Raw genomic sequence first — 27,579 nt, forward strand, 5'->3', positions numbered from 1 at the left:
TAAAATTTTATTATATTGTCACAGTAGCACCTATTGACCCTTGCAGAAACCCTTTAAGGCAGTTTAAGGAAATAATATTATGAGGAGATAAAAATAAATGTACCTGTATTAATGACTGATCACCGGCAGCCAAGAGGTTTAGTGTTGACAGTAACATCCAGCCATTACTCGATTCCTCAGAATTTTCTATTTCTAGGAACTTAGCAATAGCACAGCTAGCTGCCTCCGTACTTTGGTTACTAGCCCTTTTTCTTATCTCTGACACCATAAGCTTGGAAACTTGCTGACAGAATGATAGGATATCCCAGAACTTTTCATTCATCTCACTTGATGGACTAGTGCCAAACACCTATGGAGAAGTACTTACATCATCATACATGCAGTAAAAAGTAACTAAATAATTGGAATAGCTTAGAATAACAACTAGGATGAGAATTCAGCTCAGATCTGAACTTGTAATATTAAAATCACTAAAGGAATGTAATTGGTTGACTTTGAAATCAAGTCAATTTTAAAATTAAATATGAAAACTAGTACGAAAATGTACTTCTACCTATGTATAAATTATAGTCCCAAACAGATTAGTATGGAACAGTCTCTCACAATATTGTGACTATTGTTTTTATATGTAGCTGTTAAGCTAGGCAGTGTGTTTTAATATCGATTGAATAATATTACGTGGATAAATAATTACATTTATTGATCAGCATACGTCTAATACAGTATGGTCCATAATTTATAATTGAAAATATTAAGAACAAACTCTTGCTACTTACCTTACAAAAAAGAGGTAGCATATTGTACAGTTTATCATCCTTTTCGGCATCTGTAAGGGGTTGCGGTGGATGTGTATACTCCGCAAATAGTTTCTTCAGATGCATGAGGCCAAGTTGGACGTGAGACGACGAGCTGGAAGCCTCGGCACTCTCAGGAGATGCCGAAGTAGTCGCCCCACGCAATTTGCGCATTAGATTCATTTTTGGATTTCCAAATCGTTACGTTTACACTATCAAGCACATTTTTTTGTTTTTGGATTTTATGTAGAAATAAACATTTTTATAAAATAACAATAAACATTGATTTTCATTTAAATAATATGAAATGATACCACCATTTTGCACAGTTAATAGACATTTAAAATGTTTATGAAATACATAACTTAATATGGATGAACTAAAAATATCTATTTATGACGATAATTATTTTTTTCTTGGTTTTTCTTTTGTAAATTGATTGATTATTTTCTGATAGGTACTTTCGTACGCCCACACATACAGACTATATTTTGCCCACACTGCAACAAAACTTGCCATAGGTAAATAAAGAAATTCATCAGTACTTAACTCCGAATGCGTACCGGTTCCTACTCAAAGAAGCGATAATTTCACTTTTTCGTAGAAGGGGGTCAGCCCTTCTCCTGCTTTTCTGGATGTAATGGCAATCAAAGTTAGGTCAATAAGTAGAACTTGAGAATCTGTAAGTTGAAATTCCACTGCTACTACTAAGTTCCGCAGCGAAGTTAAGCGGAGTCGTATCGGAAACAATAATCGTAAGGAATCTAGCAAAGTAAGCCGAAACGGCTCTCCATATTGCCTCTCATTCACCTAAGATAGACATGCGGTAGCAGTTGCGGCAGCCAAATATAATTATATCACATCATTCACATCGTCTCCGATACCATTATATTACACTGAGGCAAACGTTGAAAGGCTTCTTTACCTGTGGATCCAGCGATTTTTTTATCTGTTTCTATCAAAGTCAAACTAAGCTTGTGTCAAATAAATGTCAATCTCATGTTGGTTTTCGTTGCCCGTTGCCAGATTTTTGATGTCAAATCGTTTCGCGTGTGACAGAAATAGTATCCTAAAATATACGTGAATCTCTTGCACGTTTTCTTGACGATAACATTCAAGATTCTTCAATTAAAATGCCAGAAGACCAGAACCTTGTGCAATGTTATAACCGTGGCTGCGGTCAAATGTTTGACCCCAGTAAAAATGACAAAGGTAAAATTTCTAGACTTTTCCATATCCTGTATGTATTAGATTACAAGCTTCATTCACCTACAATAATTACTTACAGAGGACTGGGGTACAACCAATGAATGTAAATGTATACAGATATTTTGAGCTAATAGAACATAATACCTACATGATTCAATATCGATTGTAACAATTTCAGATGAATGCCGTCACCACCCCGGTACTCCTGTATTCCACGATGCATATAAAGGCTGGTCTTGCTGCAACAAGAAAAGTGTTGACTTTACCGAATTCTTGAACATCAAGGGATGTACACTGTCAAAGCATTCTAATGAGGTAAGTTAAGTTTGTAACTTAGTTTCAATGGTATGTTTAAAAATTGAACTGTTTAATCAATAATTAATTCTAATCTATCTAGAAACCTCCTGAACCTGAGAAGAAGGCTTTGGACAAAGAGTTGGATAAAAAGGAAGTAATTGAAGTGAGGGCACCAGTAGTTGGCCCTCAACTGCCAAGGCCTCCATTTGAGACTCCTCTGGTTACAGTGAAACCCACTATAGCTGAAGCCTTAAAGCAAGCGGTACAAAATACAACACAACCAACAGCTGCTTCCACTGATGGGTAAGTTAATCTTAAGTTATGGTAACCATGCCAAGACTTATTTATTCGGATTAAGGTTTTGTAATAAACATTTATACAAAGACCTATTTAATGTAAGTCTATTCATACACAACATTAACCTTAAAGGACCGTATAGTAATATCTTTATGAACATACTATTATTTTATATCACCATGTGTGCATGAGATCTCTCTCAATATATGCATCTAAACTTATAATCATCTTCCCTTCACAGAAGCATAGCAATTGGCACATCTTGCAAGAATGGAGGGTGTGGAGTAACTTATGAGGGTCCGCATTCCAATGATAGCATGTGTACTCACCACCCTGGCTGCCCAGTGTTCCATGAAGGTCTTAAGTTTTGGTCCTGTTGTCAGAAAAGAACTACAGACTTCAACACTTTCCTAAGTCAACCTGGATGCACAACTGGCACCCATAAATGGACTAAAGAGGTTGGTTTTCAATTCAGAAATATTTTTTTGTGGGTAAATAATGTAAAGCTCTTTTGATTTGTCTAGCTAGCTAAATACAACTAAAGAGATGACACAATGATGGTTCCATCAGTGTAGAAGTATTATGTGCTATATAGAAAGTTCTGAACAGTTATTTTGTACCACTCAACTGTACTTGTACATACTTTGTACTACACCTGGCTCCTATGTATCCTTTGTAGTCTCTTATCTACTCACTTATAAACTCCATTACATACTTATGTTCTTATTTATGTACTCCTTTCTGTACTTAGTTTCCTTATGAACTCTCTTATGTTGTGAATTGCTAGAATATGGCAATGTTTATGCATCCTCTGTATGTAGGTAAATAATACAATTTGTGATGTCTCTAACAAACTTTATATCTTATCTTCTTTCAGGGTACACCCGCAGGAACTGTGAAGTGTCGCTGGGACTGGCACCAAACACCTGAGCATGTAATTGTTAGTGTGTATGCCAAGAAGTATGATCCTGTACTAAGTTATGTAAAGCTGAACCCTATTCGCCTGAACACAAAATTGGTATTCCGAGAGCAAGGTGATGCATCATTTGAATTGGATTTAGAACTCAGAGGTGTAAGTATTCGCCATAAATAGAATATTCACCAGGGTCTAACAGGAATTGTAAATACATATTACTTATATATTTTTTTGTTATTGCAGGTTATCAGTGTAGAAAATAGTACTGCATCAATGTTGTCAACAAAAATCGAGATAAAGTTAAAGAAAGGCGAACCAGGGGCATGGAGCAAATTGGATTTCCCTCGAACAGAGCCCAAGAAAGAAGAAGCCCCAAAACCTGTGGAACCAGCAGCTGATGACTATGAGGACCTTTCCACAGTAGAAGCCATACAATCTATTGGGAAAGTTAATGTAACCGGTTGAAGAACTAAAACTAAATCTATATTTTGTAGTTAACTATATTTTTTATTAAGCACAATGTTGTTCTCAGTGACATAACTTTATTGTATTTTTCTGCTCTAATGGTAGATGTGCATTTATTCATTGAAAATAAAATGTGCTTGTACTATTATGAACCTCATGTTTCATTTTGGGTACCATGTTGAAAAGAAAACCACATGTGAATGTTAACTCCTTGATCAAATCAAACATATTTATATACATGCTATAGTATTTTCTTTACAATAATGCCTTAAAAACAGTTTTGAAGTCATGACTATAATCATGGCGCATATAATTTCAATACATTTCAACTGAAATTTACAATAGAATAACATTTACAAAATTTATACAACATGACTAGGTTGACTAGATAGATGAGTTTCACAAAGGTACATTTTATCCTACTACTTAAGATGTTTATAAATAATTTATATACTAGCTACTTACAATATTGGGATGTATTAACAAATAGATTTAGAAAAGATGCTTTATCATGAGGTTTCTACTTATTACTATCACTGTATCCTACGGAGTCTGAGTAGAAATGCAAATAATTATAGAACATGGCAACATTAATTTGTGTTTAACCTAACATCATAAAGTTTGTGATTTCGGCGGATTTAGAAACACTTAATGTTACTCCGTCGTTTCTTTATGCTATTCTTACTCGACTGCCGACAAAAGGTATTCGTATTTAGGCTACAGAAGTATATTATTTCACTCCGAATATATAATTTCTACTCTCTGGTTACGGCAGTGTTGCCATTATCTGAATATTTATACAAATTGGTAGTTTATGGCGAGGAGCAGTGTTCACTGGTGGGTGGCGCGGGTGGATGGAAGGCGGGCGTGGGCGCTGGCTGCATGCGGTACATGTCGTGAAGTAGTGTTGCCACGGATACGTCGCCCACGGTGTCTCGGAATAGAAGTAACTCGACGGAGCGAGCGCGTACTGCTCGAAGAGATGGTAGTAAGAGGAGTAGGCGACCGAATCTGCACAAAATCACTTAATTAGATAAATACTTATTACCGTATTAAAAAAACTATTGTGTAGGTATAAAGTTTTCCCAAATGTGTAATCTTATAATAATAAAAAAAATCTTATGTTACTGCCCCAGTATAGGTACCTATATTTTACCTACCTTGTAGGTTGCCTAGTGTATCTGGTCCGCACGTAGTCAGCGAGTATGCACTGAGCTTGGTCTTGTAGCATCTCCACTGGTTGAGTCTCACTTAGTCCTGATGTATCTGCATAAATGAAAAAGTAGTCATTTACATAATGTAAATATATAGATGTAGATAGATAGGTATTTATTTAATACATTCATTACAATAAGTACTTGAAAAACTAACCAGGAGAAAACAGAACAATGGCTTTCATACACCCACACTCGCTGCCGTCGGGTGCGATTTGCCGAAATCGACATAGAATTTCCTGAAACAAAATTCAATTTAAAATATAGGTAGGTAGGATACGTACATAGTAACCAGTAACTATTTAGGCTAAGTGTCCAATCATTTACAAACCTTTAACCATATGACCTACGGCTAGAAGGTAGGCAGGTGATAGGCAGATTTTTCAGTTTTTCGAAAGGTATGAAAAAAAAACCTACTCTACACACTTAGAGACTGAGTTCCTCCATAAATGAGGTATAAAACAAACCTGCAAAGTATTCAGCTCTAAATCAGCCAACGGATCAGGGGGCAGCCTTGCTCTTGCGGCTGGTGCTGCTAGCAACGGTGCCAAGTCCCAGGGAGCGGACCACTGTGCCAGGTGCAGTAGGAACAGGTCCTTCCAGGCAGCTCGCAGTAGCACCAGCTGGTCTGATGCCGCGAGTGCCTGGAACGGCGCTAAGCACCGCACCCAACGCACCGCCATGAACAGGAGGCGGGCACTTGTCTCCTATAGTCGAAGATAGGATAAGTATTTAGCTAGGAAGTATTTGAACACGACAGCAATGTTATTGACCACCTAATTAGGAAAACTATTTGACTCGATAATTGGTTCCCTTGATATGACTGTGTGCTTATCATCTTCCTAGTAGCGGAATAAATACTTTTTTTGTTCGATGAAATCAAAACTAATGTTGTCGGAACCTATTGGAGGAGAATGAATCCGTTTACCGATTGGAAAATTGTCGATTTCCTATACGTAACTAATAAATATTTTTAAAGATATTCTAATGGAGTGTTCATCATCCTCCGAGCCTTTTCCCAAACTATGTTGGGGTTGGCTTCCAGTCTAACCGGAATCAGCTGAGTACCAGTGCTTTACAAGAAGTGACTGCCTATCTGACCTCCTCAACCCAGTTACCCGGGCAACCCGATACCCCTTGGTTAGATTGGTGTCAGACTTACTGGCTTCTGACTACCCGTAACGACTGCCAAGGATGTTCAATGACAGTGTTATATTTATTTATTTATTTGTTCCTTTATTTCAGGCAACTAGGTTAGGCTAGGCTATAGCTACCTATCTATCAAGTAGGTATATAAAAAAAGAAACATAGGTAGGTAAGTATAGAATAGATATAAAAACGGATAGGCTATGCCAATGGTGTTTCAGCAAACATGCGCAGTAAACCAAGTGATGGCACTTAAGTGACAATGATTCCAGTGGCGTGGCGCGTAGAGGGCGATGGGCGGGGTAAGTCAACTGAAGGCGATAAGTCACCCCGCGACCGCCCAATCGCGGCACGCGCCCGCCCCTTTAGTCAAAAAGCCACCTATCAAATGTCAATGTGTACAGCCCCTTCAAGACGTATTTTTGCAATAGAGACCCAAAAATGCGGTAGATAGGAAAGTTCCTACCTATTGGTCACGAAGAAGTACATAGCAGTCACTGAATAGTGTAAAACAGAAACGAGTGTTTATTTTCTGAAAAGCTGCGTCTAGGAAAGGGCACACGCTTGACGCTAGGCTAGACACTTCATTCCGCAATTTTTTGATTTCCTAATTCCTGTTCGTTACTAAGGTACCTATAAGAAGTTATGTATCTTACCTGCAGGAGCTCCCATGTTGGTGCAAGGGGTGCTCCAAAAGCACTTGGAGGCGGCCGCAGAAGTGTAGGATCGCCTTGTAACTGTAGTTGTTTGGCGCTCCACATCAGCTCCTAGGTAACGCAAAAGTAAGATATAAGAGCAGGTAGGTTTTAATCATCTCTCTTTTATCTAAGAAAGTCATACGGTCATTATAAGTATTCCCGTAAGTTAGGTAAGTAACTCCTAAAATTGCAGATTTTAATTTTAGGACTCTTGGTGTAAGGGTGGGGCCCTGGATGCATCTTACCTGGCACTTATCAGAAGACATGAGTATGTGCAATAAGCCGGGAGGTGGCGGAGCTAGAAACGGTTCGGGCACGAGAGGCAGCGGGCTGGGCGCTCCCGCCCCGCCACCCGCGCCGCTTGAACCCGCTGACGAAGCTGTGCTTAGCGGGGCTGGCTCGCTCATACCGCTGATATTGAACTGTTACACGCGGAAACAACAATATCTAAGTAACTAGGTTTTTTTACCGACTTCTTGCATTATCGTTCGTTTGTGTCTTTAAATTCATAGTTTCAGACGTACTGACATCAGAGGATATAGTCTTTGGCTGACAGAACACTCATTTCCCACCTTACGGTAGGTAGGAAGGTACCTTTACACTATGTATAAAGGCGTAACACCGAAGTTAGGGTTACCTGAAAGTTGAAAGGTTGCGGCAACGGTGCGTACGGAGAAGGTGGCGACAGTTTGAGGGCGTGAGGCTTGTGTGCGTGACCGAGCGGCGGTGGCCCAAGTGCACCCATCGCTCCCGCTTGTAGCTTCGGCTTGCGGGGACCCCGCTCGTGCTGAACCGCTAAGACAAAGAGAACAGGGGTCTTCAAATGTACCTAGAAGTCTGAGATTGGTGTGTTCCTTGAACAGACATGATTGACATCATGATATTGGGTTCAATATTCTAATGACGACAGCTTAGGAAATAACCCACATCGAATGCATCATATCATAAATAGGTACCTAGGTACTCGTCTAACAGTTACTTACCATAGGCAAATCAATGTTAGATACACAAAATATACATCGGACAAATCGATAAAACGGATGATGAACAAAAGTATTTGACTACATGTAACTTTGCAGTTGTTTTACACGTGGGATTATAGAGCCATGAACCGCTTATTCGCTGGCGATCCCTCGCTAAGCCGGGATCGTCCGCGCCTCGCCTGCCTCCGTATAATGTCCTGCCGTGGGCCGCACTCATACTGCTCTAACACGTAGTTTGACTAAACTATTCTACTAATCGTGCTAAGAGAATTGTAGGTCAACCTACGTTTCAACTGTTTAACATAAATATGGTCAAATCCTCACTCTCAGACTAGATTCTTCACAGAATAATGAATTAAGGCGTCCAGTTAAAACTGTTAAATGTAACGATTTTCATACAAAATTACCATTTTTCAGAATCCATAATTAGTAAATAATGAAACTACTTATGAAACTTCTGATAATTACTAACCAAAGCTACCCCTCCCTGTGAAAGTTACAGAGAATTTCCTTCACGCAGTTAAAAATGTAAGCGAATTGTTTAATTGCATCCAATGTGCACGGAGCCTGTGTAGGGATGACGTCACGCAATCAGCTTAACGAGGCTGAGTCCATGAGAATGCGGCTATTGTGCCCGCACATGTCGGCGCATACGCTGCGTTCCCGCGACCGCTGCCTAGCACGGAAATGAGAAACAGTAGGACCACTGCACTTGAATAAAATTGATAAGTCATTGTGATTACTTTCCTTTATTTTTGAAATTAATATCTATGTTTAATCGATTTGTAGATACGCCTGTTGTGTGGAAAGATTAGTCAGCAACAGCAAGAAACAAATTACATCATGGTAAAAGATGCAGTTTAATGTACCAGGGTAGATACAGAAAATTAGTAAGTTATTTCACGATTATCTACTAATCAGATATAGGCCGCTATCAATTTGTTACCTACTTCGACCGAACTATTTGGTGTTGACAAACAACCAAAGACACAATTTGTAATGAACATTTATTAGAATTCACATTGCTGTTGCATCAGGAAAGAGAGGGCAAACAAATGGACCTTCGGCTTCTAACTTTGTAGTGATACTGTCTATGCGGCTTAGCTGACGATACAAATGCTGACGGACGCACTATTCCGATAGTCGACAGCCTCGGCGTAAGTGGGGACTTTAAATATTAAATGATGCCTCTAAAGAATGGCTTATTACAGCATTAGCGCATTACTTTAAGAATGTAGGGTAAATAGTAATGTAAGGGGCTATATTGATATAGATAGGTTCATGAATATACTACCAAGTATGCTACGCTACGTTTTAAATCATGATTATAATAGTTTAATTTTAATACGGCTTCATATAAAGTATTCGAGGTTTTCTACACGATATGCTGAATGGCCACCATAATTAAGTGTATAAAGAAGTCGAGAATACAGTGTTAATTCTTTAACAGGCATTTACACGTAAGTTTACTATCGTCGCGTGAAAAGCTACATAAAAGGGAACAAAATATTTCCGAGTTGCCATAAATATAGTATCCACATCCATAAAACACATCGCGTGTATTGCAGTGTCAGAGCAACTGATGCAATGTTAACCTTTTGTTTATGGGGCGCATGTAATCCCAAATACAACACGTGCTTTTTTTCTCGACGTCATCGCCATCCCCCACTATCCCCCAACAACACAAAATAAACTTTATGACTTTGCGATAAGACTTAAAATTAGTAATCGCAGATATTTAGGGTCGGTTAAGCAAGGGGCTCAGTTTCCAGTGTGACGCGGATAAGCGAGATTTTAATTAAATAAAGGCCAAATGTGTAACAAGTTTTTCATTATCTGATGACTTTAGGATAGAATAGGTTTATGGTTAACTAATTATTTTTTGGAATAGATAAAAAAGACTACGCATTAAAATGTCGTAGCGTTCGTGCGTAGCTGTCGTAGCCAGTCGTAGCCATATCCGTAGTAGCCGTAGTCAATTTTCTACAACTTTCTAACCTCTGAATTTCGGGGGATTTTTGTTCTATGATTTTTTGTATGACATTATTTACTAACCTTTGCAGTAGGTTAATTGCTCCTCAGATAGATGAATATTATTTCAATATAACACAACTACAAAACTTTACAAAACCTCATGTATGGTTGAATAACACCTAAAACAATCTGTTTGAGTGTTTAAATCCTCCATGTAAGTAATGATCTATAATATTTAAAAGAAAATTTATTAAATAAATACATATATGTCCACATACGATTTCTATATCTAAAATGTAAATATCATTTAAGTTAAAGATATAAAGCTCAAAAAGAAGTTAAGTCTTTCACGAATAATCTCGCATAAAAGGCGTACAGTGAATCACATTGGCAGCGTTTAAAAGGGAGATTTAACTTCAAACATGTATCAGCGACAAGCCCCTCGTTCACCGAATTGAAAGCAAACAAAACATGTTTTTCAAAAAGGTAGTTCATACAAAAAGTATTTGTTATTTATTACCCGCGGGCAATAGCTGTTGGCCGTCAATTACTTTCACTACATTTAAATTTTGCATTTTGTTTAATAGCTGAATATGCTAACAGTGATCGAATTGTTGATTTTTCAATGTGGACGGACTATTAGACCTGCTCAATTTTATGTAGCTCATTGCAGGCCACATTTTTTGTCATTATACAGGGTTACTTGTAAGTAGACCGCATCCTTTCATGAGGTGATAGTATAGGTCAATACGGAGAAATTTGACCATGGCATACACTGGGCAAAAGTTAACCCGTTTCAAGATAATCGAATTTCAAGATCAGTCGTCTAGGTACACGTATACATTTGTATTATTAGTCAAAAGTCTCGTTTTTGTGGATTTTTGTGGAGGTTATGGATAGAAGATGAATCACTTCATAATAACAAACCATTAAACTGTACAAATCACTGAGGAAATTATACCGAACAGCAATTACTTTTTTAGTAGCTATTTTCTCAAAAATATTACTCTTCATTTTTTTGTGCAGAATACTTAAAAATCATCTACATTTATCCAGCTATCCAAAAGGCACAAAACACACACAAATCCGCAAAAACGAGACTTTTAACAAATAATAAAAATTTATACGTGTAGGTACCTAGACGACTTGTTAAGAAAAGATCTTGAAATTCGATTATCTTGAAACGGGTTAACTTTTGCCCAGTGTATCCCATGGTCAAATTTGTCCGTATTGACCTATACTATCACCTCATGAAAGGATGTGGTCTACTTACCAGTAACCCTGTATAGTTACCGTTTTAAAACACGATGAGTACCTATCTAACATTGTGTCACAGTACCTACATGTAGCTAAAGTACATACATTAGGTACCAGTGCAGTTTATCCGTGCAGCCGTAAGGTAAAAGCATTTGTTGCGAGCGCCAACCCATACCAATATATGTAGTTGGGAGGCGAGGGGTAGAGGGTAGGTTACCTATAATGTACTTACTGTACGACGTTACTGCCCGTGTAAATGGAGTTCTGCGGTCGATATCATAGTGATGTACTGCATCACCAAGTGGTTCCGCGTAAAGAGGATCGCCCTGTATCTGTTACTCGATAAGTATGGGCTATTCTTCTTATCGATAGCTATTGCAGTTATTTCTTTGTAGTCGTTTTTTTTATTATTTCAATTTGATATCACATTACCTTGCGTGTAGGTACCGAAATATTTATTAAATCATTGAAAATAGGAAAGCCTCTCTGATAACCTATTCACTGAAAACACAACAGTACCTAATTGGCTAGCTTTGACACTTAATTAAAGGAACAACAGCCAAAACCTTTATTTAACAAATAGTAGAGATTCATCTATCGATAGGTGTGAGCACTTCTCTGGTCGAGCAGACACGTACCCTGAGGAGGCGGCGTGGTGTGGGGCGTGATTAATGACCCAATAATCCCGGCCGCCCGCCTGCCTCATGAAAGCTTCACGAAGCCGAATTGGTGAGCGGTCAAAAGGTTTATTGACTGAACAGGCATAACCAAGACGCACTTACTTAACTAACAAGTGTGTTAACTAAGTCATTAACTACGTGTAACCTCGGACCAACTGAGGTTCTACCTAATGTAAAACTTTAGGGGGTATTACCTATAAGCTAATATTCTGTCTAGGATTTATAGTGTACTACTGATAACGTTTACCAATACTTTGGAAGTTATACCTATCATCAACTCAAGATCCGGCCAGAAGGCAGTCATTCTTCTATGACATTATTAAAATTACGAAATTAAATCCTCACCACCATATCTAATAAGATGTTGATGTCAAGTGTTCGCATTGCGAGCAGGGTTTGCCGAGTGATTCATTCAAACAGCATGACTGGACAGAAGCTGCCGACTTGCCGCCAAGAGGCAAGCCCCGCTCTGCAGATAATACCAACGAGGATCAAGATGTTAAACAACCTGTTTTTTGCATCATGGGCTTTTCAAAATAGATTTATTGAGGAAAATGGGGCATGACCAATTTATTCTCGTTTTATACTTTATTTTTAGACTCGTTTTGTTTTGAAATCATGTAAACCTTCTTCTGATGAATATTATATAATCAATTGAGAAAAACTAGCTAAGCAAGTAGGAACTGAACAATTTGAAATCTGTCTGGTAGACACAGCTAAAAGTCTTTAATGTTTAGAAACTATTCCTAAGCGGATTAGAACGACGTCAAGTATGAATAAACTTAGCCTTAAATTATGTAGTTAATATCTTCTTAGTTATTTAAGCATTTATGTTCCACAAACATTATTATCGCTTCATAGCTGCGCATCAAAATCATCGCGTGGAAAATATCCTACGAGAGAACGACCCCGTGTCCCGACATTCGTTCCGACGTTAATTCCAGCCGCATTTGTTCCATTACATTTCCGACACAAAGTAGATACGCGTTTGCCGAATTGACTAGGTGGATGCGACCAGGCGAACGGCGAACGAAGAGGATGGGGCGAGCGCGGCGAGCGGCCCGACAGGGACAGAGTATCAAAAGTGAGAAAGATGTATTCAGAAGTGAAATAGTCTGCTGGCTGAGCACATCATCATTAACGAGCCAGAGAGGGCGGAGGGCAGCGAAGAGGCAGAGGGGGCGCGCCAGGTGGGCGCTGTCCCACGCTCCGACACACCTGCGCGCGAAATTGTTCCTTACCACAAGCGCCTCAGGGAGCTTATCAGGTTAAAGCCAGCTAGCTTCGAGTACCGACCTCAGGGAATATTTTCGAGTGCAGCGACATAAATATGAGAAATATCCAGGTTTTTATTCACCTTCCACCCTGTGGGGTGCGCCCGGGTCCCGGACAAACATCTCATATAATAGATGTCCAACAATGTCGAGATGACAACGGGTTTTGCTCCTACTAACGCACCTAGTTTTACTTTTATTTCTTTCGTGACTCCTGTCAATATGTTTTTGAAGGAGAAATAGGATTACCGGGAACGAACGAGAATAGGAGCATAAAAAATAATTTCAACTTTCTATTCTTGTTTTAAAACTAATTAAATAAATAAAAGCTGGACCAACATGAGGTTTTACATTGTAAGTACTTACTTATAATAAAAAACAACAACAAAATAGAAGCTGATAATAAATAATTGGTTACTTGTATCTATTTATAAGCACTGACTGTTAATGTATCTAGTAAATATATACCATCTAGGTTTGAATAAAAGGCGCAGAGAACAATGAAATAGTATTTGTTCATAAAGTTGACGCAAAGTTACCGCTGCGGTTTTTGAACGTCGAGCCTGTTTCAGAACTGAACAAGTTGGGAGTGCAGCGCATCGCTTTATTTCACCACTATAAATAACTTTGTTTTGTACAGCATAAAGTTTACAGATGAACTAAAAGTTTTTCCATTTTATACCTACCACTTTATGAAAGTTCACTTGAAAACGCGATCGTATCCAAGTAACGTTAATATTCAGATACAATTTTTACAATTACGCAGCTAGATTTTCTACATATTAATATGTGATAGGTGAGTAAATTACAATCACAATAATATCTATTCATTTGGGATAAACCAAACTTAATTTAACTACAAAAACAATCATCAATAAACCTCGACTAATCCATTCGTGTTTAATGCAATTAACCCACCCACAGTACAACGCGAAAATTAATTAAGAATCACGTAAACGTGAACAAAAAATAACCCCTAAACCAGATGCAACAGATTATCCCATTAAACATTTTAGTTTTATTCACTATGACAGTGCAATAATTTGTTCACGCACAACATTAAAATGAAATTAGACGGGCGAGATTCACCCCGGGGGCGAGGGTTGAATCACTTGATCTGTCAAAATATAGGCAATATTTTAGTGGTCGGGAGGACACCAGACAAACACGGAAGCAGTGAATAAATCACATAATCGGATCGCAGCCTACTGAGCTCTGCTACCCGACCTTTGTTCAGTTGCGTATCAATAGCTACCTGGAAGAACACATATGCAAATGTGTTTGTATAATTCATGGATATTACTTTAAACGTTAATGTGTACTAAATACATAACTATTTATTGATTTTATCTTGCTTTAAGTTGTGTAACTATCAAGACATAAAGAGGTGTTTAAAACACTTTTAACCACATAAGTGACGTTCAAGTTACTCGTACAATTATTATTTTGTCACAAACCAAAATTGGCAAAATCTTGAAGACGATTTTAAAGATTACTATTATTGTAATGCAATTAAAGGTAATAAATATCCGCAAACACAAGTGAAGTAGCTATTATAGTACAATTGGCGTCCCTTTGTTCAGGTCCCCCTCGGGTGTGGTCACGCTTCTCGATGCACTGAGCGAGCGTGAACACGTGTTACTGATCCTTCACACTGCTCAAAAAGCACCGATCTACTCCATTTGATACGCTCCCGATGCCCCCACACGCAACATACGGTTTTATCCAACAATAAATATTCATTTGGAGTGGAATATTAAGTGTGCAATAAAGTTTGATTATTACCTGATCAATGGTGAGGAGTTAACAGTGTTAGCAAACACATTTAAATGGTAGGTACTCAATATTCAGAAAATTGTATTTTCAGAAGACTAATTAAATATTTCAGAACGGCTACGATTTTGTAAAATTAATTGAATCCATAATTTTCTTAATGTTTTACAAACTGCCCCTTGTTTAACATTCGTAGAAAATACAAGTAGAAAGGTACGTTTCAATTCGTTACGAGCCATTTGAATTCTCTTTTTAACACAAAAGGACTTCAAAAAGGTAAGCTCGTTGTAGAATCAAAATCTAGCGCGCAAACCGTTAAATTAAAAATAAATATTGCGAAACGTCAGCATGTTACGGGTCGGGTTCTGAAATATATCCAGGGAAAAATCGAAAAACGTTAGGATGGCCGATGTCGGTTCACAGGGGTGGTTTGGGGTAAGGTGAATCTTTTTGTGAAGTGGAGAGAATTAATTTAACCCGCTGCGGGGTAACACGACATGGCAGTAATTGAAAAGTTTGCCCCTTGTAGCAGCCGACGCCGAAGGCGACGCGTCTTCGCGACACTCAGGTTTTATAACAAGCTTTTATGGTAATTGATATAAAATTATTGATTACATTTTTTATGAGTACCTAAGTATTTTTAGGGTTCCGTACCTCAAAAGGAAAAAACGGAACCCTTATAGGATCACTTTGTTGTCCGTCTGTCTGTCTGTCTGTCTGTCTGTCTGTCTGTCTGTCTGTCTGTCTGTCTGTCAAGACCCTTTATCTCAAGAACGCGTGGACGTATCAAGATGAAATTCACATGAAATGCTCAGGTCTGTTGTCCCTTTAAGCTGTGAAAATATCAAGCTTCTAAGCCAAGCCAATCAAAAGATACAACCGATTATGTCGATATTTTCAACAAATTCTCGACACTCGCAAAGGAATCAAAACCTACAGGGTACTTCCCGTAAACTCAGAGTCTTGAAATTTGGCATGAAGTATTGTCATATAATGCAAATATAGGAAAAATTACGAAAATCTCATTTTTTTAGTTATATAATATAAAAAAAATATATTTTAATAAAATGAAACTTACTACCTTATTTCTCACGAACGAATAAAGGTATCAAATTGAAATTTATACCAAATACCTAAGTCTATTGTCCCTTTAGGCAGTGAAAAAAACAAACTTCTAAGTTAACGCGATCAAAAGATACAGCAGTTATACCGACACCTTAGACGAATTTCTGTCACACGCTAGGGAATCAAAACCTACAAGGTACTTCCCGTGAACTCAGAATCTTGAAATTCGCCACGAAGCAGCGTTATATAGTACAGATAAAGGAAAAATTGCGAAAATGATTAATTTGAAGTTACATAAAATATTAAAATATTATTTTTGCTTACACGACATAAAATATTTTTTTAATAATTATAAACTTACTAACTACCCTTTTTTACATGAACGCGTAGAGATATTAAAGTTGAAATTCATATCAAACACTTCTTAAATATAATTGCCACTAAACTATGAAAAATTTTAAATCATTCAAAGGTCATTGGGCACCTTAGTATGAAAACCATACCCACGGCGGATACGAACGAAATATAGCACAGTATAATGATAAAGGCTCTGATTTACTATGGCATTAGTCGCATCTATGTGAACCGTGAGAATCTAGAGAAAATCAGGTGTAAACATCAAATATTTTCCTCATTTCAATGGGGAATTTAAACGACCAAATTTGACGGATTTGAGAAATCATTTCTTTGTAGTGAAAGAGTATACTCGCCGTTTATTTCCATTGTCATCAGGTCAGGATCTGATGATGGAAATCCTGAGAAATCGAGGGCAACTATAAAAAATTGTAGGCATGCATAGGATTAAAACTTGATTCTCAGATGTATGTCTGGTGATACTATCAAACAGTGAAAGTTTAGAGCTTACCTGATGATGGAGACGTGAGAAAGTCGAGAGAACTCTATGCATGTTTAAAAAAATAATAGATCCCATTAGTAGTGAATTCTCATCACCTAAAATAAAATAAGCTCCAACACAAGGTTACGTTATAAATTGTAAAGGAGTTCCCATAACTATATCTGATCTTTGCTATCGATCCCACAATGGCAGTTAAACCTATCTATGTGGAAAGTCTTCGCCAATACGAATAAAATAAGCCCAAACACGTGGTAGTTGCAACATACCGTTCAGGAGTTCCCTCGACTCTCTGTAGTCTCCATAATCAAATCAGCTCCAAACCTTCACTGTTTACAAGTACCCTCAAAAATACACTCACATGTCTGGTTTTGACTCGATGCGTGACTACAATATTCAAGAGTTGCCCTCGATTACTCAGGGTTTCCAGATCCTTTCTTTATGAAAAGTCTTTAACAATAAAAACTAGCATTGCAACCTGTAAAATCCTCTGAAACTGCTTGTCTATTATATTTTTCAAACGATCCTGGACATTCAAAGAAACGTCATACCATTCTCCACGATTTAAAACTACTTTGATTCATGTCCGCCACTTTTTACAAAGCGGGTCAGATATGCCCAATGACCTTTAAGACATAATTAGTTATTTTCAATCAGATTTCTGAATGATGACTATAAAATGTTGTATATAAATAACTTTAATAAAATAACTTTTACAAGGTACTGGCCTACTATTTTAGTTATATTATAAAATAAAAAATATTAGCTATTTTGACTCTCACGAAATTACCATAACTATGATTGTTCTAAACTGAACGGTTGGCGCGAGACTCACTTTTTATCTAACCAGGATTTGTACGGAACCCTCGGTGCGCGAGTCCGACTCGCACTTGGCCGGTTTATTTTATTTTACACAGGTTTAAAATTGCAATTTCACTATCGAAATGTTTTTTATCATATATTTTTCTATTCCTCCAAAGTCGACCTGTAGGTACATAGAAACGTACCATACCTACTTGCTTACTAACATGTGGGTACACTAGGTACATTTCATTAATTTCTTGAAAAACAAAAGTGGTACAAATTGGCTATTAAAACCTAGTAGGTAATATGAACTTTCCAACTGATGCCATCTGATTAACTTCGAGAAAGGCGATTCAAAAAAAGCTTTTAGATAACAACCCTTTAACTTTTTCAAAATTAATAAGTATTCGTAACTTGAAGAAGCGAACGCCTGGCTTGCTCGCCCCTGATCGATTTGAAATTAATTTCAGAAAGTTAAATTGGGGATTATGTTTATTTGATCACTTGAAAGAGAATCCGCTTCTAGAATTTTATTTATGAGCCCAAGCGAAACATTTTCGTTTAAAAATATGGAAACCTACTTTTTACAGGGTTTTTACATTCAGTCTATTGCGTAGCGTAGATTTTGTGTTAACTAAGTAAATTACGGTTTATCTACTTCATTAAGAATATGAATATGTAGAACAAATAAATGGTAATTAACTATGTATTCATTTCACACGAGTCCAAAAAATGTGTTTTTCACAAGGCTATTGCAAAGGTGGTACTTTGCTTTATGATGTTTCAACTGTTTAACAATATTTAAACAGAAATACAATGGGCACCCATATCACGTCGGATTTGCGTACGTCTATACATACATACTTGTAGCTAGGGACACAAAGGTAGCCGGGTGTGTTGACGCATTGGCTAACATCGATTCGGTCTGTTTACCGACGTTATTGAAGTTAGCTGATTGGCTCCCTGGCTGGTGGACTTGGCAAACTTAATGATTTACTTCCAACGTGCTACCGAAATTTTGATGGAATTTGCCGCATTTTAATGAATCGAAATTCTACTTTCGTGTAAAATCATAAATGCTCTCTAGAACTAAGTTGAACCTATGTAAGGATCGAATCAAGTGAATGTTCCACTATGCATCTTCATAGTAAAACACAATTTTAAATAGTCTATTATATAATAAAAAAAAAAGAATTACCTCTTTTAACTCTAGCATAAGAGTGTGTCAGTGCCAGTTTTCAAAAGGAAACACGGATCAGATGAACTATTTTCTCTACATAATTAAAACAAAGTAAGTGTTGAACAAATTGTATGAGCTGTGAACTGAAAGCCACGCAGGCAGGCTGCTCCTGACTGATTAATGGAATTAATTCGTTATTCTGCGGTTGCGGCCGGGAAGCGACGCAGTCGAACTCACGACGAATGAATTGATAATGCCTCTGTCTGCGATTGCTTACGGTTTCAAGTCGAACATTTACATTTGTGAAAACTCTTACCTAAGTATAAAAATTCTTGCAACGATATGCAAGTGGAAGTAAGAAACCATGTATTTTCCAATTAATACTTCATAAGTGAATACATCGTAGGTAGGTACCTATTAAGGTTAGGTCTACTATTCAATAGATTAGTAAAAATTTGCAATATTCTGCCTAAGTATATTTAAATACGGCAGAAACTCTATGTGCCGGTGCGGTCTCCACGCTTAAACTACTGAATCGATTAAAAATGAAAATAGCATGAAAAAATTGCCTCGGGACGTAGGCAGATCGATCTGCGAGGAAAAGCGAGTATTGAAAATTACAATAAAAAGGCATTACAAAAAAAAAATCTCAGTTAACCTACCATTAGTGTAGTTTGAAACACGAACTATATTAATACCTATTTACTAAGTTATACAGCATCAGGAATGTATTTAGCTACAGCTTCGGGTGGAATGGAACTCGCGCGGCGGGTAAGTTTCGTGAGGGCGTATAATTACGCGAGCGAGTAAACATATAAAGGTAATCCGGGCCGCGGCGGCACAAAGTGATGCTCGTGAATAAATTAGCGACGGAGCACCTGCGCTATCACCGCACTGCCGCTGCTACTTACCACAGGGCTACTACTCTATGTAGCTGATAAAATAGTCGTACTACCATGTAGGTACCTAATGTTATGTAGGCAATTTGGGTGCTCATGCCAATATTTCTTATAAAAAAATTTAAAAAATTAAACTGAGATTAGGTGATCTGAGTTTATTTTTTTTAATTTTTATGGCCGAATATGGTACATGTGGGTGCAATTTTTCTTTTTATGATCGCTAATAGTAATAAGTGAAAGATTTTTGTCATGTTAGCTATAGCTAGTTACTGAACAAAGGCAATTTGATATTCAGGCTTATATTACAATCTCGAGCTATGTATTAAATGCAACTCAACAAACTGACCATACCCTTGCATTGTCACGATATTATCCTCGGACCAAGCCTCCGACAAAGCTTACTTTCCAGAAACCCATTCCTTCAGTGTCATTGTGTTATTTCCTAGTAAACAGGCCAGTGCCCGGACAACCCTACACGAGATAAGACGTATATATCTGTACATGTATAGAGCACATACTAAAAGGCTCCGTCACATGGTGAGAGGAGCCCGACTTGCGGGCGACACGGGACTCTATGAATATTCAATTATTCACAAGATTTTACTTAGAGAGAATTTAGATTTAGATCGAGTCATATATTATACCCGTGTGAGATATACTCGCATGAGATTGGAAAATGAAATGGAAACTCAGTCATAGGCCGTCGGAAAACGCACTCGTATTTGTGACAGCTCTAAATCATTATTTAATAAGTATATAGGTAATGTTTTTTAGCAATGATACTAATTGTTTTGAACTGTGTAAAATTTTCAACCCACTGTAATTTAGATATTCGGATACCAACGTCATGAAAGAGCTACTTAATTGTTGAAACGGTCAACGAAATTATGTGCCAGTTTTAAATTATTAATTCTATCAATCTACAATAGTTTTAGGATTTATCAATTGCACCTGTGTCGTAGCACAGTGTGCTTACAATATAACAACAATGTCCGATGTTCACAATAGCTATAAATAAAGAGGACAAAGGCTGACATCGCAACACCCAACACAATATTGGGTACATCGAGATGACGTAATGACAGATCGGATCGGAAACTACGGTGGAAATTGAACTGGCCGCCGGCAAACGCTATATTTCACTCAATATTTGAGCGAATGGACAGAACACAAAACAACCTGCTGCGAGCTTGATGGACGTTATGTGCCAAATGATAGCACATGTATACTGCGATAGCAAATAAGACCGGCTATTGTCAGGATAACCGTTGTTACTGCGTGTGTGTTTTCAATTTGCGTGTGTGTTCGTGTTTACATGGGCTATGTTTTAGTGAGTTGGAAATACGAGACAATAACTTTGTAAATATCTTTCCTCATTCACAATACGCAAAATAATGTTATTTAAGTTGCAAGTAAGCACACATATTATATAAAACCATTCATACCAGGTTTTTCCTGGATGACGAAAATGGAAATAGAATTTCCCTGTAACAGAATTTCCTCGTCAAGGAATCGGAATTTACACCTGATAAAATCTGCCTACGTATATAAAAAGAGGTGAATAGGTACGTGTTCAACTTAATTTACGACCTCTGCTGTTTATATTCCTACCGTGATATAAAGCGTTTGTGACTTTTAGGTCTTCTATATTATCTACCTACTTATGATGAAACCAGGCCACATGTTTTTCGTTCTAGGAATTTCTACTGTGACAGGGAATCATCGCAAGGCGACGACACCATGCAATTTTTTTTCAGTAAACTGGACCGTGGTTCTTGTGGATTAGTGTCGACCGGCGGCGTTTTCAAGTGCTACTCAAAGAGTTGTTAGCATAATAGGAGTTCTCCAAAGAAGCATATAAACTTACCATCTTTATTCATATTAGCCTGGAAGCACTTGGCGAGACGGCAGGCGCGGCACTGATTCCTATGCGTCTTGTCGACCGGACAGCGGCCCTTCATCTCCCCGCCGGCCTTGCAGGTGTACACCCGGTTCCGATGGATAGACCGCTTGAAGAACCCCGAACAACCTGTACAAATATTATTAATTCATTACTTTGGTATATATGGTTAATTATATGAGGTAATACCCTGTGTAAATGGTCAAGTTTTGACCGCGAGCGGTAACCATTTGAAAAGATGGCTTGAGTACAGCATAATTTACGTTTCAATTGAATATTTTAGAAAAAGTACGTTATGTTTTAGTAATAAAATCAAATTCGATTTTTTTATAAAACTGGTTAAGTTAGAAGTTACTTAGGTACTTAAGTTATCCCGGAAAGCTACAGCAATTTTTTTTACCTAAGTATTAATTTGCCTAAAACTCAAGGTTTTTTCAAATCTGACCAATGCTGAAGAAACCTGCCCTTCGGCTTTACAATTATAATTAGAAATGGATAAAAAATTGGAGATAGATGAGTAGGTAGGGTATACCCATCGGGGTTTATTTTTGTGTTTGATTGCGTAATTACCTACTTACGATTGTCCCGAGCGACGTTTAAAATAATTGTGCACTTACTATGTTAAACGATTGTAACGAGGTCAAGTTCTATTTTACTTTTTCATAAAATTGTAAAAAACACAATAGTTTTCTATGCACACTATCTCAGTTACAAACAAGCTGAGTAAAAAAGTATCACATACTTCTGAAAATGGCGGGAACCATAAGTGTCATGTAGGCATTCCATTTTCAAAATAAAGTTTGGAAGTAAAAAGGTTGGACTCGAAAAATTGTATATTACTGGCTGATTTATATGGTAAAAAAGAGTTTACCGCCATTATATCTGACAAAAAAGAAATTAATTAAAAATAAAACGCAAAAGGCATTTTTTTAGAATGCACCAGCATTTTTTTTTTAAATAGACAAAAGGAGATCCTACATATTTTTGAACAAAGCGATACACTGTGGTTAAAACACTAATCTAGTTATTGCAAAGGATTAATGATGTTCGTAATGATTTCTTATCCAGCTTCATTGAAAAAATGATATTCTTAGGTTTGAGCGCGAAGTCATTATTTTTTTTCGGGATGAAGTAGTAAGATGTAGTTTTGTTTTTTTAATAATCTTTATAATGTTATTGTTCTATGTATCTGTATAATTTTATTATTGTAAAAACTGTAAATTCAAAGCTTTATTAAATTACATATTACAAAATAATAGCGAAACTTCAAAAACGATTGCGTGTTTTATAAAATGAATTATTTTGCATAAACAAAATACATATGAATATGTATTGTTAATACCTACATGACCACCAAGACAAGATCTCAGTCCACCAAGTCAAGAATCTTTCAACTTACCGTCGCAACTGTAGATGCCATAATGTTTGCCTGAACTCCTGTCCCCGCACACATTGCAGGGGATGTCGAGGAGTCGATCGCCTGCAAAAAGAAAATTCACTATTTATTATAGCAGTTCTTAACTTTGTATTAATTGCTATGAAAATTTAGTAATCACAAAGCCTGTACAAAAAGGCCTTTCAGATTGGTGGATGCTGAACACGGAAAGGTGATTTTTTTTAAGTTTTAAAAGCTTTGATATGTGGTCTGCGATATGACCCTAAGTAGGGTCATGTGTGTAGAAAAATTGAGAAATACCGATTTGCCAGTGTCACTAGAATGATATTTAGTAGATTTGATAGTTTATTCACGCTATTTTTGCACATACTATGTATCCTTTTCTTTTAAGTTATTCTGGAATGCTCTGTTTATTTATTAACTGATACTTCTCAGCACCTCAGAGCTCCCCTTTCCCAAAATAGATTAGTCAGATTACACCAATCTCGCTAATAACGTTGGTGTTTTTGTTCCGTTTACAGAAGCCTTCCCCTTCGCCCCTTTTCCTTATCCCTTCGCTTACAAAGCCTACCGTCACACCGGATGAAGAAACTATTTTCGACGATAGGGTCGAGTTGCATAAATTGGACCGGCTCGTAAATTGTACCACCTCAAAATCTACTAAACTGTAATGTTTAGTTTTAAATTGGTAACACTAAAAAGCAGTACTACAAAAATGATGCAAACGCTGCCATTTTGGATTCGATAACACAACAGAGTAAATTGTAGTAAACAAAAATATGTTTTGCTGCGTTCTAGTATTATTTTATGGGTGTTTACCTAAGGATTTCTTGTAGCAACGGTAAGTATTTGAATAATATTTTTCATAAACATGTTTGTGCTTTTAGTTAATAAGAATCACTTTAATCTCATTTAGAATATGAAATACAATTTAGAAAACCTATGGTACAATTAAGGAAACCGGTTTCCTAAATTGTACTTTTTGAGACTTTTTTAAAAACGTTAATTTTAATATTTATTTTTTAAATTCCTCATTTTCTTTCAATACAAAATTATTGCTAATAGAACAACCTTTTTATTTATAGTAATATATTCCTTTAAAATTAAGTAGTTTTTGTGATAGCTTATGAAGTTCGTTAACTGGTACAATATAGGCAACTCTCCTATATGTATGTATTTAATGTGACTGTGAAAACTGAACCACTTCTTTAAATGCATTGTAAGGGTAGCCCGGATTCGCAGCAACAATAATAGTGGTCATAAATAGCTCTATCATCCACCCCATTAAGAAGCAACATTCTTACGCACATATCTTACTTACGCATATATCACAAATCTTTATTATTATTCTCATTAGCATTTTAAAAGTGAAAGCCGCAAAAATAAAATTTAAAATAAAAACATTTCGTTAATTTTACATTCTTCTATCAATTTCGTAAAAAAGTGGTAAAGACATCTTCAAAGAAAATTCGGTGTAACAGAAGCCTCCATTTTAATGCTGCGAATCCTTTTCAAGGAAGGATCTTTTATTTTTTCGTTAAAACGGACTTAGACGACTTTACTGTTCGTCTTTCGAGCCTCTAAAGAAAGCCGTGAAGTGTCGTAATTATCCCCCTTTTTTAGAACACTTTGAGAAGCTTTACAAAGAAAGTAAATGATGGATTTAGTTTGGCAAAGCTATGAAGAATTATAGTACCTATAGCTACAGATGTGCGAAAATACTTAAATGTCACATAAAAATGCAGCAAAAGTCACCTCAATCTACCAAATCCATTAGAATTCCTATTGTTAGATATAAAATTATTTGTTTCATAGTTCTTGTGGCACGTAGAAAGAGTTATTGTAAGATTAGTTTTCCAACGAGGCTACTGCTAACCTACATTAGTAGTACAGTCTGAACTTTTCACAAAAAATAAGTAAGTAAGTATTACGTTTGATAAACAAATAAAATACTTATTATTTACTCATTACAAAGGAAAGAGAACAAAGGACCATGATCATAAGTGATCACCAAAGCTCTGCCTTGAACTCTAACCAAATAAATTCATATGTATTTAGTCAGGAAAACAAAATGCGATTCAACTGAAAATTCTCTTTATGCACAGATTAGCCATCATACAGTACACAAGTAGATGAAAAGCTGCACATTCACCTATCTATTCGTGTGTGGCTACTGATGCGTGTGGTTCCGCGCACTGAACTCTAAATAACGCGCGACAAATTACGATAGTCGTGTGAAACGCCACACTTGCTAATGCCGATCAAATGAATATACTTACTTAATCGTTGCCCTCGTGATGTTTACGCGGATATAGATAGATTATATTTGTGAATTATGGTTTTCTGTTTACCTATTTAGAAGATGTTACATAGGATGATTAACATAACCTACCTATATCGCTACAGGTGGATAGGTACCAGAGAATTTTACGAATACTTGTCTTGAACCTTTGAACTTATCATTAATTATAGGATCATCTTATGAGAATCCAGTATTGTTTTAAAACAATGATCTACCGTATTTATTGTAGCAACCGCCCGTCGGCAAAAACCTCACACTGATTTAATTTTAATGACAACATCTGAATTTAATTAATGCAATGTCGTCTACCTATATATTATTTCGTTAAGGAGTTTAACCTGTTATCAAAGATATCCAAAAAAGTTTTTTTTTATTAATATTTCTTACTTACCTATTACGTCCGCCAATAACTATTTAGGGCCCATGCTTTTTGCCAGATCAGAAGTTATATATCTGCATGATGAAGCTAACAAAGAAACGTTTCGAGAAAATAATTCAATTTGTAATAAATCTCTTACAACAAAGTGTTGATCAAACAAGTGTTGCTTAAAATACTTAATTAAACTCAAACAACGGTAATAAGTTAGGCGTTAAGTGATTAGATTAAGTTACATGCACCCTTTGTACATGAATCGGGGTAGGGGCGCGCGGTCCAAGTTTCGGGTTTGTCCCTAAGTTACATTTGTAAGGTTTGTTTCACCCGATTCACTGATCTCCTAAGATCTTATTTGTGTGCTATGTACGAACAATGGACTGAACACACGATGTATCTACATAGTGTATTGTACAGTGTTAAGCTTATTACTGACAGACGTTTGAAACGGTCTTGTGCCATGGATTGTAAAGCGGTTTGGTTTTGTGTAATATTTTTTCGTTATTTTAATAGCTATATATTATTTTTCTTATTAAACTTTCATCATAACGGTTAAAAAGGTAAAATTGTTACTTTATCTAAACTGGTTCTAATCAATCTGAAGAAGAATCTTTTTTAAAACTCCGGCTCGGAAATAACAAGTTACTAAGTTAAAATGGACATTAGAAAATTAAATCGCACTTTACTTGCATAAGGTATCGATGGAAAGACTCCATTCTGAAAGACCCAAGAATCTGATAAGGAAAGATTCACTTCAGTCTTTTTATCACATTCTCACATACACTGTAGGTATAGCAATTTTAAATTAACAAAAATAATACAGATTCGTCTGTGATCTTCAAATTGTCACCTATCTTTCTGATTATTATCAACCTCGTCTTTTCCCACGTTGTGGTCAGCTTCCAGTCTAACCGAATGTCAATGGAGGACCGGTGTATTACATGGTGCTACTGCCTATCTGTCATCACCATTTAATAGTATTTAGTAATTTGAATTTATTTAATTAAGTAGAAATCTTTTTATGAGCACGTACAATATTATCAGCTATCACCAATGGCCAAAAGTTATTTGAGTCTGCACTGTTTTTTGCTATGCAGCTTTAATAAGCTTTTTATTATCTTTTAAGTAGGTCAAAGTGCCAAATTAATCACAGATGCTTGTTTACACATTTAAATCTCAACATGCTTTTCAGAGCTATAGTTGTTTTCTGAACTAACCTTAGGACTTTTGGTCTTGGTAAATGAGAAGTTAGATGGGGTATTAAATAGGGTAGGTATATTATGTTTAAAACATGTGTATCTTTCATATTCATTGTGACCGACGTTTGCATTTGACCTGAATTTAAAGCCTAATAATGTGATGGTCTGTGTAAGTTTTGTAAAACGAAAAAAATTAATAGAAGGAAAATATGACAGACTCAATGTGAAATAACTGAAAATAAAATTAACTTTTAAAATAAAATCTGGGTACTGAAAATAAGTTGCTATTTTTTCAGGAAGGTGGCAATAGTATATTCCTTCGTGTGGATCACTTTTAGGTAACGTGTACAAAGAACTGTTAAGAGATGAACTAAACTAAAAAATATTTGTATTCAAATTATCTTGCAAATTAACGCCACTTTCAGAATCGTTAATTTATATAACTAGCTAGTGTTGGGCTGCTCTAAAAAAAGCTAAATATAAACTCATAGATATGGCAAACAACAGATGAACAAAAAAAAAACAAAACAAATCAGCTGACCTGTTCCCATTCTACGGACTGCCACGGCTGGCGCCCGTTGTCGCTCCCAGAAGGCAGACAGCTCGACAGTTGTCTCTCAGACTTAATTCA

General features: G+C 36.7%; 3 protein-coding genes across 6 annotated transcripts in view; 1 reads left to right on the forward strand and 2 right to left on the reverse strand.

The window, feature by feature from the left end:
- The window catches only part of LOC124629493 (WD repeat and FYVE domain-containing protein 3), a 33,186-nt gene extending 31,899 nt beyond the window's left edge, over window positions 1-1,287 (reverse strand). For all 4 annotated transcript variants that reach the window (XM_047162876.1, XM_047162874.1, XM_047162875.1 and 1 more), the window contains exons 1-2: window positions 777-1,287; window positions 104-349 (exon numbers count right to left, since the gene is read on the reverse strand). In XM_047162876.1, coding sequence (XP_047018832.1) covers window positions 104-349; window positions 777-977 — 447 coding nt within the window. In that variant the 5' untranslated portion in view covers window positions 978-1,287. The remainder of the gene's footprint in view (window positions 1-103; window positions 350-776) is intronic.
- A 509-nt stretch (window positions 1,288-1,796) lies between these two features.
- Window positions 1,797-4,130, forward strand: LOC124630074 (cysteine and histidine-rich domain-containing protein morgana). Its single transcript, XM_047163795.1, has 6 exons — window positions 1,797-2,006; window positions 2,182-2,318; window positions 2,401-2,603; window positions 2,839-3,055; window positions 3,475-3,669; window positions 3,757-4,130. The coding sequence occupies exons 1-6, from the start codon at window positions 1,928-1,930 to the stop codon at window positions 3,976-3,978; spliced, it is 1,053 nt and encodes a 350-aa protein (XP_047019751.1). The 5' UTR covers window positions 1,797-1,927; the 3' UTR covers window positions 3,979-4,130.
- Window positions 4,131-4,790: 660 nt separating this feature from the next.
- On the reverse strand, window positions 4,791-27,499 carry LOC124630053 (protein dissatisfaction). Its single transcript, XM_047163766.1, is given in 10 exon segments — window positions 4,791-4,989; window positions 5,139-5,246; window positions 5,343-5,431; window positions 5,660-5,899; window positions 6,995-7,105; window positions 7,282-7,458; window positions 7,674-7,831; window positions 21,646-21,807; window positions 23,078-23,158; window positions 27,490-27,499. Coding segments are annotated over 10 exon segments (1,335 nt in total).
- Between the last annotated feature and the right edge of the window lie 80 nt (window positions 27,500-27,579).

This window comes from Helicoverpa zea, chromosome 4 (genome assembly GCF_022581195.2).
Source record: "Helicoverpa zea isolate HzStark_Cry1AcR chromosome 4, ilHelZeax1.1, whole genome shotgun sequence".
NCBI lineage: Eukaryota > Metazoa > Arthropoda > Insecta > Lepidoptera > Noctuidae > Helicoverpa > Helicoverpa zea.

Coding starts and splice junctions, on each gene's coding strand:
- LOC124630074 (XM_047163795.1), top strand. CDS start 1,928: ATGCCAGAAGACCAGAACCTTGTGCAATGTTATAACCGTGGCTGCGGT. Junction 3,056..3,474: donor CCCATAAATGGACTAAAGAG/GTTGGTTTTCAA, acceptor ATCTTCTTTCAG/GGTACACCCGCAGGAACTGT. Junction 3,670..3,756: donor TGGATTTAGAACTCAGAGGT/GTAAGTATTCGC, acceptor TTGTTATTGCAG/GTTATCAGTGTAGAAAATAG.